General features: G+C 39.4%; 1 protein-coding gene across 4 annotated transcripts in view; it reads left to right on the forward strand.

The window, feature by feature from the left end:
- Window positions 1-16269, forward strand: part of SLC12A6 (solute carrier family 12 member 6) — an 89217-nt gene that overhangs the window by 61562 nt on the left and 11386 nt on the right. For all 4 annotated transcript variants that reach the window (XR_006407903.3, XM_026480083.4, XM_026480082.4 and 1 more), the window contains 12 exons: window positions 284-415; window positions 1682-1828; window positions 3179-3233; window positions 4530-4660; window positions 5341-5582; window positions 7551-7765; window positions 8732-8890; window positions 9049-9147; window positions 9421-9478; window positions 13116-13290; window positions 13585-13703; window positions 14915-15013. Coding sequence is in view for 3 of the 4 variants with exons in the window: in XM_026480083.4 (XP_026335868.2) it covers window positions 284-415; window positions 1682-1828; window positions 3179-3233; window positions 4530-4660; window positions 5341-5582; window positions 7551-7765; window positions 8732-8890; window positions 9049-9147; window positions 9421-9478; window positions 13116-13290; window positions 13585-13703; window positions 14915-15013 (1631 nt within the window). In the remaining variant the exon portion in view is untranslated. The remainder of the gene's footprint in view (window positions 1-283; window positions 416-1681; window positions 1829-3178; window positions 3234-4529; window positions 4661-5340; window positions 5583-7550; window positions 7766-8731; window positions 8891-9048; window positions 9148-9420; window positions 9479-13115; window positions 13291-13584; window positions 13704-14914; window positions 15014-16269) is intronic.

A 16269-nucleotide genomic window follows, 5' to 3' on the forward strand; every position in this document is an offset into this window, starting at 1 on the left:
TACAGCTGTCTATAGAGGCCAACATGAGTTTGTTTTTACTGTAAAGTTAAACCATTAGAAAGAATGATAAAGCTTTTCACTTAAGAATTTTATAAGGATTTGTATACTCCTAAGTGATATTTTAATGTGGGAGGAGAATAAAGTCTCATTTATAAATTTTCTTAAAATATTTACCTGTGAAATATTTTCTCATTTAATTTGCAATTTTCTGGTAGAAGGCCACTTCGGTCCTTATTTCCAGTGTTCTTTTTTACTCATTTCTTCCATGTTTCTGGCTTTATAGGAAGAAATGGACACCAGACCAAAGGTATCTTCTCTCCTCAACCGTATGGCCAATTATACTAATCTGACACAAGGAGCAAAGGAACATGAAGAGGCAGAGAACATCACTGAGGGGAAAAAGAAGCCCACCAAGGTGAGGCCTTAAAATAACAAGGATAAATAAAAAGTCCCATATGTAAGAAAGGAGATATCCAGGGCATCACTCTGTGCTCAGTAACTGTTGAATGCTTGATCTATGCCAGGCAGTGTTTTGGGCAGTGGGATCATAGCAAAAACAGAACATATAATGTCCTGCTGTCATGCAGTCTAAATTCTAGTATGAGGAGATAGTTGTTAAAGTATGTATTACATGTTGACGATGGTCTAACAAAAATACAAGCAGGGACGGATGGCAGCTGCACTTGTGATGAGCGTAGCATAACATATGCAGAGACTTGTCAGATTACTTTGTGGTACACCTGGAATGAATGTAACATCGTCTGTTAACTTCAATAATTAAGTAATTTTTTTTAAAAAAAGGCAGGGTAAAGACACTGAAATTGGCCAGCAAGAGAGCCAGGGCAGAGAGGGGGTTGCTGTTGCAGAGAGGTTGGTCAGGGAGAGCCCTTTCTGACAGGGTGAGGTTTGAGCAGAGGCCTAAGCAGTGTGAGACAGTGAGCCCCCTGGTTGGGAGAAGAGCATTCCAGGGAGAGGAAGTGGCCTTCAGAAGAAGATTCACACCCATCTGCGGATGCCGTCTCTCTGGTGTGAAGTGATTAGGTTTTTCAAAGACTAAATTTCAGTTTTTCTCAAAATGAAAATGTGGAACAATATTAGAAGTTAGATCTCTGGTTGTGCAGGAGTAAAATGACCCTCACATCCTCATTTTACCACCTCATTTACCAGCTCCCATGAAGGGTTTACGCCAAATTCTGAAGGAAGTCCGTCAAATCATTATTCAATTTTTAAATGAAAAGGAAGAGCTAGGGGCACCTGGCTGACTCAGTCGGTGGAGTGTGCAACTCTTGATCTCAGGGTTGTGAGTTCGAGCCCTATGTTGGTTGTAGAGATTACTTAAAAATAAAATCTTAAAAAAAAAAAAAACTAATAGCGTCAAAGAACAGAACATTTTAAATTGTTGGGGGTACACTTAAAAGTTTATGGTCAGATTCCCATGTGAAAACATATGGGGACCTGTGTAAAGTAAAAATGTATAATTCTAGGAATATTAAAAAGTATGGTGACCATTTATAAGATGGAGATTTTATAAGTGCCTCTTTTAAAATATTGATTATACTAATTATCTCTTTTATAAGTAATACGTAGTTAGGGAGCAAGTTTTTATATACAAATAAAGGGATAAAAGCATCTCTTCTAGATGCTTATATAATTTTTCTTTTGTCAACATCTTTCTTTCCAGACCCCTCAGATGGGTACTTTCATGGGTGTCTACCTCCCATGCCTACAAAATATTTTTGGAGTGATCTTGTTTCTACGCCTTACATGGGTCGTGGGCACGGCTGGAGTTCTTCAGGCCTTTGCAATTGTCCTTATCTGCTGCTGCTGTGTAAGTCCCCAGCTGGCCCCTAGAGATCATCTGGAACATTGCAGGAGCTCAAGATCGTACGCACTTGACCTGTTAGAGGCGAACACAAAGACGAGTAGGGAAAGACTCATGATCTCAACAGGAGACATTATTTTGATATTAAAATCTGAAGGATTTTCAGTTAATTAGTGTACATACAGTCTTTGCTGCTTATATGCATAATATGTGCTCAAAATTACAAAGGAAGACTTCTAGAGGAGGTAGAAGATACAGTCCTTGATTCAAAGAATTCAGAATACAAACCATTTGAGTTTGATAGCACCAAAGTTAGAAAATGATGATGGTATTACTGCAGTATTGTATTGAGGACCAAAACGGATTATTGTTTGGGGTGAGGGGTATTTGTTTTGTTTTGAAGTCTCATCTGTTACCCCTTCCCCAGAAATTCAGGTGTGTTTTTCAGGTCTTCTCCCCACTATTCTGAGAACATTCTGATCTTGCTTGAATTTAAACTCCTCTTATCCACATATCCCAGCCACATCTATCAATTTTATTATAAGTTGGTTATTATAGAAAAATTATTTTTTATTCAACTGCTGACCTCTTTAATTACTGTCATTCTTATACCCCCCTTGTGCGTTATGCTCGCCTGAGTGCTATGTAAAGCGGGGTAAGAACACCTAGTTTGTATCATTAATAATGTAAAATTAATAGTACCACCTTTTTTTTTTTTTTCTGTTTCTTAGTCTTAAAACTTCAGGGCCATGTTTGGCTCCTTGATTGCCCCTCACATCTAATCAGCTACGAAGATCAATCCAGTCTCCCTCTGAAATCTCTTACATACAACCCTTCCTTTATATTCCTGTTACTAGCACTACAGTCCTTCCTTTTCACTGAACTGTAATAGGCTACTGACAAGTCGCTGTGCCTTCATCTGCGCCCTGTCTGCCGTCCGTTCTATACTGTGCTGCCACCATGTAGTGTTTCCAAAATACAGTTTTTATTAGTTCAGAAGTCTGCAGTGTTTCTGCTCCTTACTGAATATTGTTCTTGTAATTGTAGCTAGTGCTTAGTCAGTTTCCAGTCTGTTCTCCAAGTTAACTAGGAGACCAGGGTGAGATCAGTGGCTCCCACTAGCACCTAACCTCCTGCTTATGATGTAGAGGCATTTTAACAATACTCAGAATAACAGTAATGTGACTAGTGCAATGAGTTGAACCATATCATCTCATTTCAATACCATTAGGTAAGGGAGCCAACTCCCTCCATAAAAGTAGGAAGAGTTAATTTTTCAGAAAGTGCTCTGGGGCCCACAGACGGGAAAATAGTACAGAAATCAGTAACAATCTTCTCCTTTCACTTCCTTTACAGACAATGTTGACTGCTATCTCCATGAGTGCCATTGCCACTAATGGAGTGGTGCCAGGTCAGTAGGCTAAGATTGGATTTCAGGGATTGTCAACGACTACTGTATGTTTATGCTATAAAGTCAGAGGTGCAAGCTTCTGAGGACTAGAATACTATTTAGTCTCTTGGTCATAAACATTCACATTATTTGGCTTTAGGATACATTCTTTAAAAATCTCTTTATGTTATAAACCAAGGGAACCCTTGCTCACTGTTGGTGGGAATGCAAACTTGTGCAGCCACTTTGGAAAACAGCATGGAGGTTCCTCAAAAAATTAAAGATAGAAATCCATACAGTCCAGTAATTTCACTGCTTGGTATTTATCCAAAAAAAACCCAAAAACAGTAATTCAAAAAGATAGATGCACCCCTCTGGTTTTGCTGCATTATTTACAATAACCAAGATATGGAAGCAACCAAGGTGCCCATCAGTAGATGGCTGAATACAGGAGATGTGGAGACACACACACACACACACACACACACACACACACACACACACTCTCTCTCTCTCTCTCTCTCTCTCTCTCTCCCTCTGACCAGAATATTATTCAACCATAAAAAAAGAACAAAATCTTGCCACCTGTGATAACAGAGGTGGATCTAGAGATCCACTTTATGCAAGTGAAATAAGTCAGACAAAGACAAATACCATATGGTTTTACTTATATGTGGAATCCAAAAAAATAAACAGACAAAAAGACTCATAAATAACAAACTGGTGGTTGTCAGAGAGGAGAGGATTGGGGGTTGGGCAAAATAGGTGAGAGGGAATAAGAGGTACAAACTTGCAGTTATAAAATAAGTCACGGGATGAAAAGTATAGCATAGGGAATACATCAGTAATATTGTGGTAACATTGTGTGGTGACAGATGGTAGCTGCACTGTCAACGGTGTGCGTAATGGGCAGAATCGTCAGATCGCTATGTTGTACACTTGAAACTAATATCACCATTTATGTCAACTATACTTCATTAAAAAGGAAAAAACCTCCTCATGTTCTAAGCTGAAATTGTTGATTTGTATCGCCTTCTTCTAGTTAGAATATATTTTCCTGGCTGTGTCATGCTGTGGTAAATACCCTTCGATGCTTGTCTGGGCCGTACTGACAAGTCGCGCTCCTTTACCTGGAGTGTTAGATGTGCGGTATATCCTACCGTGAAGGGTTTATCTTTTACTTCCCACTAGCAAACCTACGTTTATCACAGAGTTTTAAGAAACTTGAAACATTTACTCTTCTTATTAATGACTCGTTTACATTCTTCTTACTGATGTACTTTCTTTATCCTGCTTACGTTCTGTTTTGTCTTTTAGCTGGGGGCTCATACTTTATGATTTCCCGGGCACTGGGCCCAGAGTTTGGTGGGGCTGTTGGACTCTGCTTTTATCTTGGTACCACGTTCGCAGCTGCCATGTATATCCTTGGTGCCATTGAAATTTTTCTGGTGAGTAATGGCTTAATTGTGGTCTACAGTGTAGAAAAGATAGAGATTTGGATTTATTTTGTTGTTTGATAGCCAAACTTCTGAGAGATCCACTGAGGAATCAATCAAGTGATTGACTGTTAACCTGTTATTGACTTCCCCTGGGGAAATAAGTCAGAAAGGTTGAGAGTATCCTTCGCCTGCACACTGCTTCCCTTCTGCCCATTCACCAGCACCCTACCAGTTCATCCAAGAAGTTAAAGTCTTGAGGCAAGACTTGCACTAATAGGGAAAGAGTAAAAGTTTTTGTCTTTTTTGATATCTTCATCCCGATGAAATAAAATGCTTTTCATTTCTTTATTCACTGGAATATTTTTTTACTACTTAAAATATCATAGGTAAGTAGGAATAATGAGGTAGGACTCAAGATAGTCATTGTAATTATTTTATATAGCCCTTTGTATAAATTATTAATGCTTTTTTTGCTGTTTCCTTTTGGAAATGTAGGTATTCAGAATAGCATGTAGACTTAAAAAAAAAAAAAGATAAATGATGTCCGATCTCTGTAGGAATTAGGTTAAGTCTCCAGTCATTTTCGGTCTTAGCTTTGCTTTCCTTTGTGAAAGCAAATGCAAACCACAGCAGCCCTTTTACTTGATGACTTTGAAATAACCTCATTTTCTACTTCTTTTGCTTAACAGGTGTATATTGTCCCCCGAGCTGCCATCTTTCGTAGCGATGATGCACTCAAGGAATCAGCAGCCATGCTAAATAACATGCGTGTCTATGGCACAGCCTTCTTGGTCCTCATGGTATTGGTGGTGTTCATCGGTGTACGCTACGTGAACAAGTTTGCCTCGCTTTTCCTGGCCTGTGTCATTGTATCTATCTTGGCCATCTATGCAGGAGCCATCAAGTCTTCTTTCGCCCCGCCACACTTCCCGTACGTGTCTGTATCTCTGACCAGCCATCGTTTACTGGGTAGCCATTGACAGTGTCTGGTGATGTGATCCTGAGCTTTCGCTCGTGGATACGCTCCCTTAGCATCTAGGCAGGAGGCCTCCCCGCCGACCTCTCATGTTGGTCCTCCACCTGTGTCACAGGCATAGAACTGGCAGCTCCCAGCATCATTTGGATATAGATTCTAGGTTTTTCTCAAAACCTCCTTATAATGATTGTGCATATTCGAACAACTATTCATGAAGGGATTTCGGATAGTATAGTTATTACCAGCAAGCTTTGTAAAGTACTTAAATTTTGGGTTCCTGTCATTAATAAAATATCAAGAGAATCAAAGAAACCGAAACTCCTACCTGAGGATTTGTAATTAATTAAACTTTTTAAGCTGCTGTTAATACCGTGGCAGACTTTCTAGTCGTAAAGTAAAGAGAAATAAGTGTCACATTGTTTGCATATATATCTATATCTAGAGACTGTATGATATACCATAAGTCGTGCAGGTACATTAAAGTGTAGTTTTTGAAGCAGTGATGGATTTGTACAGATAGGTGACTCTCCGGTCTCCTGTTCTCTGTTTGACCAATGGCATAGGGATTAGCTAGCACTAAGTGGTGTTTGTAATCTTGCTACAGAGATCGTCTTTAAAAAGTCATCTGGATTATCCAGGTATCAAACTCCTCACTCCTATGTTGATTTAACCTGATTACAGAAAAATAGTTTTTTCCGAGATGAAAAAACAGATCTATAGAGATTAAATGACTTGCCCCAAAGTTCATTAAATGGCAGAGCAAGAATGTGAACCCTTTGGTTTCCTAACTCCTGGTCCAGTATTTCTGCTATGCTAAATGATGTCAGTGATTGATTCCATCATCAATTTTTAGTCTGCTCGTTTAGGGATTGCAGACTAGCCAAAAGTACTGAAGGCTATGTTCTGGATATCTTAACTTGAGAAATTCCATTTTGCCTCAAGTTCTCCTTTGATGCTTTTCTTTTTTGGTGGGTAAAAGGTCATGATGTGTGGTATTTTCTTTAAAATATCCCAGTAGAACAAGACCAAATTCCCCAGAGGACTGCATGAATCCAGACTGGGCAATGTTGTGTTGTTGAAGCTGAGTAGTGGGTACATGGTTTGTTATGTACGTTTGCTGTCATTTTTGCATTTCTTAAAAAGTTGCTTTGTTCTTCTTGAGAGTTACTTTAACTGTGGGCATATTATTCTTTTGTTCATATTTATAGCTCTGGGTTAAAGAAAAAATTAAAATCAGCAGTTATTATTTGTAATGTCCTTAAATACCCTCACTCCCACTGGGTCTAGGCTTACGTTCAAAAATAGTTTCTCTTAGGCCATAGTGGGATGTGCTTTTTCTTCCAGGCAAGCTGTCTTTCTCGAAACAGTAGCCAGATTTTTTGACCTTTAGTGTAACATTTTCAAAGGGGTTGTTATGAATATAGGCTTTTCTAGGCCAAAAAGGGGGGGGGGTTTAGAAAGAACAAAAGGACTCTAGGATTCTTTTAGACCTAACAATTGGTTAATAACCTAGAACATTTGGAAGATGAGTACGCACAGTGTCTTCAGACAGTTCTTCTGTTTGAATTCTGTCACTACTGCCTGCTGCCAGTATGAGTCAGGGAGATTACTTTATCTCCCTAAACTTCAGTTCCTCCATCCACAACATAGAAATACTAGTGCAGATTTTGTGAGATGGCTGTCAGGATTAAATTAGTGTAATTTATGTAAATAAAATGTAAATAAATCTCCATCTACAGGATGAATCAATAAATACTAGGTCCTTTCACATTTTCTTAGAGATGAGGGTTTTTTTTCCCCATTACTTACCTATTTACTAACTTATTTCTAACTTACCTTCTTTTTTTAAAATTTCTCTCTCTCTCTCTCTTTTTTTTTTTTTTTACCTTTACTTCATCTTTCTCTTTGTTTGTTTTCACTTAGGGTCTGCATGCTGGGTAACCGCACCCTTTCATCAAGACACATTGATGTTTGCTCTAAGACCAAGGAGATTAACAACATGACAGTACCGTCAAAGTTATGGGGCTTCTTCTGTAACTCAAGTCAGTTTTTCAATGCCACCTGTGACGAATATTTTATTCACAATAATGTCACTTCAATTCAGGGGATTCCTGGATTGGCTAGTGGTGTCATTACAGGTAAGTCGGGAGGGTTTTGAACAAGGAAAGCAGGTGTTTCAATCGTAGACTCTTGTGTTGTCCATGACGTCTCACTGCCACAGTATCACTTCCCTCCTTAAGCTCAGCACACCGCTCTCAATTCAACATCCTTCTGCTTTTCTGTTAGTGAACTTATCCTTTTTCAGACTTCCTTGTGGCACTTTCTGCTAAAATACCCCTGCTTTTGGGGTGCCTGGGTGGCTCAGTCGGTCAGGCATCTGCCCTCAGCTCAGGTCATGATCTCAAGGTCCTGGAATCGAGCCCCATGTCAGGCTCCCTGCTTATCACTCTCCCTCTGCCTGCCTCTCACTCGCTCTCAAATAAGTAAATAAAATCTTTTTTGAAATAATATAAAATTTCCATCCTTTTGAGAGCAGAGCTAAGCAAATCACTTTTTGAAGTAGGATAAAATAATACAGTACCCTGTGTGTTACTATACAATTGCTAGTGTTCTTCCCACAGTGACAGAATAGAGCTTTCTTTTAGTGTCACCACACCCACATGTGTTGTTTTCCTCACTCAGCACAACTCTTGCCTTAAGTGACTTCTATCTTTAATGTTTGGTCCACATATGTCTTCGTGTGTAAGCAAGTTTACACTAAGGTGTTAGAAATAGCTTTGATTACTAATTTCAAAAAAATAAGGTTGGCTGAGCATTCATTAGTCCACTTAATTTTTACTAATTTGCATTTGTAAATTTAACTGCATTTGTATGTACCAGAGCATTTTGTGGAATTAGATTTGAATCAGATGAGAAAGAGCATTAGGTTTTTACTTACGTGTTCTTTATTGTGTGATACATATGTGCTCGTGTAGAAGCAAACATACCTTTAAAAACTATATAAATAAGGAATCTGATTTAGAATAGCGTTTAGGTAGAAAATTACCCGGTTATCTTCTTTCCGTGCTTCTGTTGCTTATATACCCTTTTCTTCCCACTTGCAGAGAATCTTTGGAGTAATTACCTACCAAAGGGAGAGATCATTGAAAAGCCCTCAGCCAAATCTTCTGATGTCTTAGGCAGTTTAAACCACGAATATGTCCTTGTTGACATCACCACCTCTTTTACTCTTCTGGTGGGGATCTTCTTTCCCTCTGTCACAGGTAAGCAGAAGTTAGGAGACCCAAGGGAGTGATTTTTCTTAGGAGACAGAATTACATTCTCAGGCTTCTCAGATTTGCTTCCAGTCTTTGGTATCGGCATGAATATCAAAGTGTCCAGGAACTAAGAAGTTGACTTGTTCTTTTTTCCTCATCTGAAGGTATCATGGCTGGATCAAACAGATCCGGAGACCTAAAGGATGCTCAGAAGTCTATTCCCATTGGCACTATCCTCGCCATCCTGACCACCTCCTTCGTCTGTATCCTTTTTGTGGGTCCTGCCTGAGTTTTAGTCATAGGCACATCTGTGGAATGAGGCTGATCATTATTTTTATCCTGGTAATAAAGATACCTGCTTTCTACCAGCTCACTTCTCACCAGATAATCTACCCACCTCATCTCTAAAATTCAAGAAAGAATTGACAACATTAGTGAATTTAGCACCTTATTTTACCGATAGAAGAAATATCCTGAGTGTTTACTTTCTATCTCAGAGGGTTGGAGGTCAGCTTCCTTGACTCTCAGTGTGGTAGATTTAAGCAATGTTGTCCTTTTTGGTGCTTGTATTGAAGGTGTTGTTCTTCGAGACAAGTAAGTAGTTGATCTCTTTGTAACATTTACGTGTCTGTCTTCCATTATATCTGATCATTCCACATTGCCCCACAACAGTCGTGAACTCAAAACCCAACCTGAGGTATAGATCATGACTCAAGACTAACAATTAGAAAATATATGTATATAGTTCCCAAAAAGGTTTGTGAATAATAGGTACCAGTTACATTGTTCCAAATATGTGAGATGCAATGAATATAGCGCTTCAATAAAGTAGTGAATTTGTCTGCATAACAAGGGCTTCCCTGCACGTGAAGAGCTGTTGGAAAATTAAAACCAAAAGTGAAGGAGAGCAAGTTAAAAAACCAAACAAAACAAAAACTCTCTAGCATCTCCTCTATGAGATGTGTAAGTATGTATCTTTTTAGCATTCTAGATACAGTCTTGAAACTTTCTTCATTTCATTCATGAAGGCCACTGGCTATTTTTCCTTTTCTCTCCTATGAACAAAAAATATGTTTGTTTGTTTGTTTGTTGTAATAAGTTTCTATTATATTATGTTAGTCACCATACAGTACCTCCTTAGTTTTTGATGTAAAGTTCCATGATTCATTACTTGCGTATAACACCCAGGGCTCCGTGCAATACGTACCCTCCTTAATACCCATCACCGGCCTAGCCCATCCCCCCACCCCCAACCCCTCTGAAACCCTTAGTTTGTTTCCCGGAGTCCGTAGTCTCTCATGGTTCATTCCTCCTCCTGTTTACCCCACCTTTCTTCTTCCCTTTCTTCTCCTACCAATCTTCCTACTTCTTATGTTCCATAAATGAGTGAAACCATATGATAATTGTCTTTCTCTGCTTGACTTATTTCACTTAGCATTATCTCCTCCAGTCCTGTCCATGTTGCTGTAAATGTTGTGAAATCGTTCTTTCTGATAGCTGAGTAATATTCCATTGTATATATGGATCACATCTTCTTAATCCAGTCATCTGTTGAAGGGCATCTTGGCTCCTTCCATGATTTAGCTATTGTGGACAATGCTTTTTGTAAGAGATTCCTACAAGAATCTTTCCCCTAAACCTGCTAGATCTCTTCCCATTTTCCCCCAACTGAGGGAATCACTAGCCTCACCATTCACCCTTTCTCAAAACAGGCGCCATCTAGATTTTTTCCACCAGTTCCTTCATCCAGTTAGTTTGTAATTCCTGTGAATTGCACCTTTCATCTTAATAGGTCTCCTCCTTTCCACTATTCTTTATTCTCATCCCTTTGCCCAGGCCTTCAGGATCCTTTGCCTAGATTATTGTAATTATCTCCCTTTCAGTCTTAGCACCTTCCAGTCCTTCTTTCACACTGCCACCAGAACGGTTTTTCTACAACACAAAATTAGATCATACACACCTTCCTGCTTCACAGCCCGCCAAAGCCCCTTGAAACCCATTACTTCGATCTGGCCCTGTGTACCTTTTTCTGATGTCCTCTCCCATCATTCTCTCATAAACTCCTGTGCCCCAGCCATAACCTGAAGTTAAATACGCAGCCACACATTTGTTTGTACAGTTTCCTTTGCTTCGAACGGGTAATAACTCCCACCAGCAGACACATTGATCCTCTAAGACCAGACTTCGTATCTTCTGTCCTGCGAAGCTTTCCCACACCCCTTCTTGTTTAGCCACTACAGTATTGCATGTACCATACACGTTGTAGCTCTTCCTATCACTCTCCCTGACTCCAGGTTCTTTCAGGACAGAAGCCCTAGTGGATGCTGTAGACACATACTGTTGACAAAAAAGAATAAGTAGCACAGTTTACTATTACTACACTGTTGCCATGGAAATGTATGGGTTATGAGCTTTGGTAAATTAAACCAAAATATAAAAAATATTAGAAGTGTAAGCTGGCATATCCCTTTGGAAAACTGTTGGTCATTATCTTCTAGAGTTGGGCGTACACATACCTTATAACCGGCAGTTCCTCTGCTAGGTAGACCCAGCAGAAATGCCTGCACACATGCATTAAGAATCATGCACAAGAATTCTCACAGCAGTATTATCATTAATAGTCAAAATCTGGATATAGTTCAAGTGTTCATCAGTAGTAGAATGGATAAATTATGTACTTATAATGGAAATGGAGTGGAAAACAGTAGAGCAATGAAAATAAATGAACCACAGCTACATACAAAAAAATACATATACATGATGAATTTCACAACGTTGAGTGAAAGAAACTAAACACAAAACACATACACCATATTTCATTTATTGAAAGTTTAAAAACAGGTTAAGTAACAGTATTAAAAGGACAGTGGGGGGCAAAAGGGCTAGTGATAGTGGACATAAAAGAGACTTTTGGGTGCTGGCAGTGTTCTGTTTCTTGACTAGATAATAGCTGTATGGATGTTTTGTGAAAATTTATTGAAATGTACATCTATTTTTTTGCATGTTACTTTTTGTGTGTGATACTTAATAAAAAGTGGGTAAAAACAAACAAACTGAGGGCTTCAGAGGGGAGGGGGGGTCGGGGAATGGGATAGGCTGGTGATGGGTAGTAAGGAGGGCACGTATTGCATGGTGCACTGGGTGTTATACGCAACTAATGAATCATGGAACTTTATATCAAAAACTGGGGATGTACTGTAGGGTGACTAATATAACAAAATAAAAATTATTAAAAAAAATAAACAGTGAAATGCCATGTTACACCCATCAAATTAGCACTGACTTTTAAAATTTTAATACTCAAGGCTGATGTGAAATAGGTATGTGCTATCAGCCTTAAACCTTCATATATTTCCAGTGGAAATAAAATGTATTATAACCTTTCTGGAAAGCAGCTTCGTAGTGATTTTGAAATTTTAAGATATTGATCTCTTTTATTGCAGTCATTCCCTCTTAGGAATATGCCATAAGGGAAAAAATCTGAAGTGTGAATGTAAATATGTGCATAAAGATGTTAATCACAGTATTTTCCAGCACTAGAGGGATGGAATATGTACATTATGATGCAATATTATTAAAACCACTGAAATTTTTATTCATGAAGTTTTTCATGACATAGGAGAATACTTACAAGTTAAAAAGAATATGGAATTATAGGTGTAATGTGGTTTCATCTATGTTTTTATTTTATTTTTTTATAATTTTTTATTATGTTATTCACGATACAGTACATCCCTAGTTTTTGATGTAAAGTTCCATGATTCATTATTTGCGTATAACACCCAGTGCACCATGCAATACGTGCCCTCCTTACTACCCATCACCAGTCTATCCCATTCCCCCACCCCCCTCCCCTCTGTAGCCCTCAGTTTGTTTTTAAAAACAGCAAACAGACTAAAATGTGCAAAGTATGCTAAATATTACCAGTTATGTTATGATTATGAATTTCCTCCCTGCTTTTTATATTTTTTGTATTTTTCCAATTTTTCTGCAAAAAGCACAGATATTTTGATATTTTGAGGGAGAAAAGCTATAATTGAAGCTACAATTTTCTGGCTCTACGGGTTATTCTTTCTTAATATAAATCAAATCTGCCTACCTTTATGTTTCTTAGTATTTATGTCAGTCTCAATTTTAATTCTCTAAAAATTATAAATTAAAAAAATCAGGTGAATGTCTCTTTTGTCTTTCATTCTGTCATTAAATTTCCCCACTCTCATTTCTTTCCCAGGTTTGGGGATGCTGTGAAAGGTAATCTGGTGGTGGGTACCTTATCTTGGCCATCCCCATGGGTGATTGTTATTGGCTCCTTCTTCTCCACATGTGGGGCTGGACTTCAGAGTCTCACAGGTGCACCAAGGCTGCTACAGGCTATAGCCAAGGATAACATCATACCCTTTCTGAGGGTGAGTGACCCTTTCCCATACCCTATTTCCTTTTTCTCAGATTTTATGAGAAACAGTGTTTGGTCTGCATAGGCTTAGTAATTACTAGATCATATAATGTGAAGATGTGGGTTTTTAGTACAAGACCTTCTAAATCCCTGTGAGGGATGAGTTTATATGTGAGTGGGATAAAGGTATTTAAAGATATCACAGTTGTTAACACTATTATCCGTCATATATCTGAAACTGTAGCAGAGAGGAATCAGGGAGACTCTCCCCACACATCTGTGTCTGATATTTTCCTTCTCTGTACAGGTTTTTGGTCACAGCAAAGCCAACGGGGAACCAACCTGGGCTTTACTTCTAACTGCTGCCATTGCAGAGCTGGGGATTCTTATTGCCTCCCTGGATCTTGTGGCCCCAATTCTTTCTATGTAAGAGCCAGTTCTTCTGTTCACTTTTTCTTGCTTATATGATGTGTATTACATGTTGACTTCCATCGGGCATACATGAGTAGTGATAAGAGAGTGAGCCAAGTACAGGTGTAACTTCACTAAAATACCTAAGAAGTTTCAAGTAAGGCTAACTTTATAAATTGTCATGGTTTCTTCCTACCTGTATAACTTCAAAGGTTCTTTGCCTTCATTTCTTATTCATTATCAGCTGGTTGTAGCTTTTACTGCTGCTGTTAACTTTGATCCTTCACCTGCGACTTAGTGATGACTTAATACCTACCTGGCACTGGACAGCATGCTAGGAATACAAAGATGAATTACACAACCCTAAGGAACCAGTGAGAGAGCGAAAAACCAGTGACCCTTGTGTAGTGTGATGAGAACTGTAGTAAAGGTGAACACTGCTCTAAGACTCTGAAGGGAGGCACCTAAATGGACTGAGACTTAAGAAAGGTTTTCTGGAGAAAGGGACACTTGCATCTTGAAGGAGGACTGGTTATTTACTAAGCAACAAAAGAGTGAGATGTCCCGGACATGGAATGTGTGTAAAGGAATTGAGGAATGAAACAGTGCAGCACATCTGCGAATCCACAGTAGTTTGGCTTTGATAGAGTGGAGCATGCCTGTTCGGGGTAGCTGAGCAGAGAAGTAGGGAGAGCCAGGTCACAAGAGACCTGGAACTTTAACCCCGGAGGTCGTGAGTGATCCTTTGAGGATAGAATGATCATATTTATGTTTTAGAAGACGAATTTGGTATAAAAGACAAGTGAGAAGGAGGCAAAAATTGAGCTGGGAATGCCAGCCAGGAGCTTATTTAATCCAGCAAGGAAGAAATGAGATCCTGAACTAAGGTGATAGTAGTAGAGACGGAAAGGAAGGGAAAGGGTTAAAAATGTGTAAATAGGTAAAATCCAGAGGATTTGATAAATTGATTTGGAACAAGTGACAAAGAGGAAACTGGATTATCCCAAGAACAACTGGGTAAGAGTGGTTGTGTCTCCCTGACAGAGAACACGGGAAAATGAGCCAGTTCATGGGGGGAGACGTTGAAGTTCTCTTCACCCTAGTCTCAGTCGAAGGCTAGCAGGCCAGAACAGAGGATTAAATACAACAGAGGTCTCTGTCTCCCCTGACCCTGGAGGGTCATTTCACAGTAATAATCAGGCCTCTTCCTGTTTTTATTCTGCCAGGTTTTTCCTCATGTGTTATCTCTTTGTGAACTTGGCGTGTGCGTTGCAAACATTACTTCGAACACCCAACTGGAGACCCCGGTTCCGCTACTACCACTGGTGAGTCTGCTCTTTTTCTTCTTCCCCGCATTTGGAGAGAACCTGTTATTGAGCTAGAAAACTAGGAGATTCTGGGTGGTTAATAAAATGTTTCTTGGCCAGCCGTCCCACACTGCCTGTTTCAACTTCCGCGATGACCTGAATTTCCACCATCTTACCGTGTTTTTTCATAGGTCACTCTATCATTTATGACACGCACTTGAGAATAAAGATCAAAACTGAAGTAAATATTTCCAGCCTGCAGCATTCTTCAGGTTAAACCAGTCTACCCTTTGCACATCTGTTTTCCCATTTTCCCCCTAGCTAAGCACTGGACTTCACCCCTTTCTATCTTTATTCTCATGTTCTCATTAGTTCAGTCTCAAACTCTCTTCCTTATGAGGTTCATTTAGCAGGTAAGAGTATGAGCTGTGGAGTCAGATGTCCTTAGCTCAGTGTCAGCTTTACTATTTCGTAGCTTTGTGGCTTTATAACATAGCACATAAGTACATAAAGTGTAATTTTATTCATTTGTAAAATGGGACTGGTAGTATTCCCTATGTCATAGGGCTGCCTTGAGATGATCTGCGGTGCGTAGCACAGTGCGTGCTACGTAGTAAAGCTCTCAGTGAAATGTTGCTGCAGCTGCTGCTGCATTCACGTCTCCTCAGTCCTAAGGGAGTCATCACGCTTTTAGCTACCATCCCAACTCCTCCTCATTTCTTCCCTGTCTTAGCTAAAGATTCTGTAATATGCCCTGTTTGCACCTCTTGCTACATTCCTCTGTGCTAACTTCCTCCTTGACCCTTTCCTGACTTCCCTTACCAGTGATGGGCAGTAGTGTGACCTTTATGTGGCAAAAATTTAGATCCTGGGAAGCTTGGGTGGCTCAGCTGGTTAAGCATCTTCCTTCGGCTCAGGTCATGATCCCAGGGTCCTGGGATCGAGTCCCGCATCAGGCTCCTTGCTCGGTGGGGATCCTGCTTCTCCCTCTACCTGCTGCTCCCCCTGCTTGTGCTCTCCCTCTCTCTCTGACAAATAAATAAAATCTTTAAAAAAATTTAGATCCTCACTGATTTTATCACCTCTAATTCTCTTTCTAGCTTTAACCTTAATTAAATGTTCACTGTGAACTTTGTTGTGTTACTGTTTTGCTTTTGTTACCTTTTCCCTTTATCCTTCTGCTACGTTTTTATTAGATCCAGTTGTCTCCATATTAACAATTGTCCTGTTCACTCTCTGAAATTCATCGTAGGGCTAAGACGTTCGTTCTGTAC

This window comes from Ursus arctos, unplaced genomic scaffold, assembly GCF_023065955.2.
Source record: "Ursus arctos isolate Adak ecotype North America unplaced genomic scaffold, UrsArc2.0 scaffold_36, whole genome shotgun sequence".
Classification (NCBI taxonomy): domain Eukaryota; kingdom Metazoa; phylum Chordata; class Mammalia; order Carnivora; family Ursidae; genus Ursus; species Ursus arctos.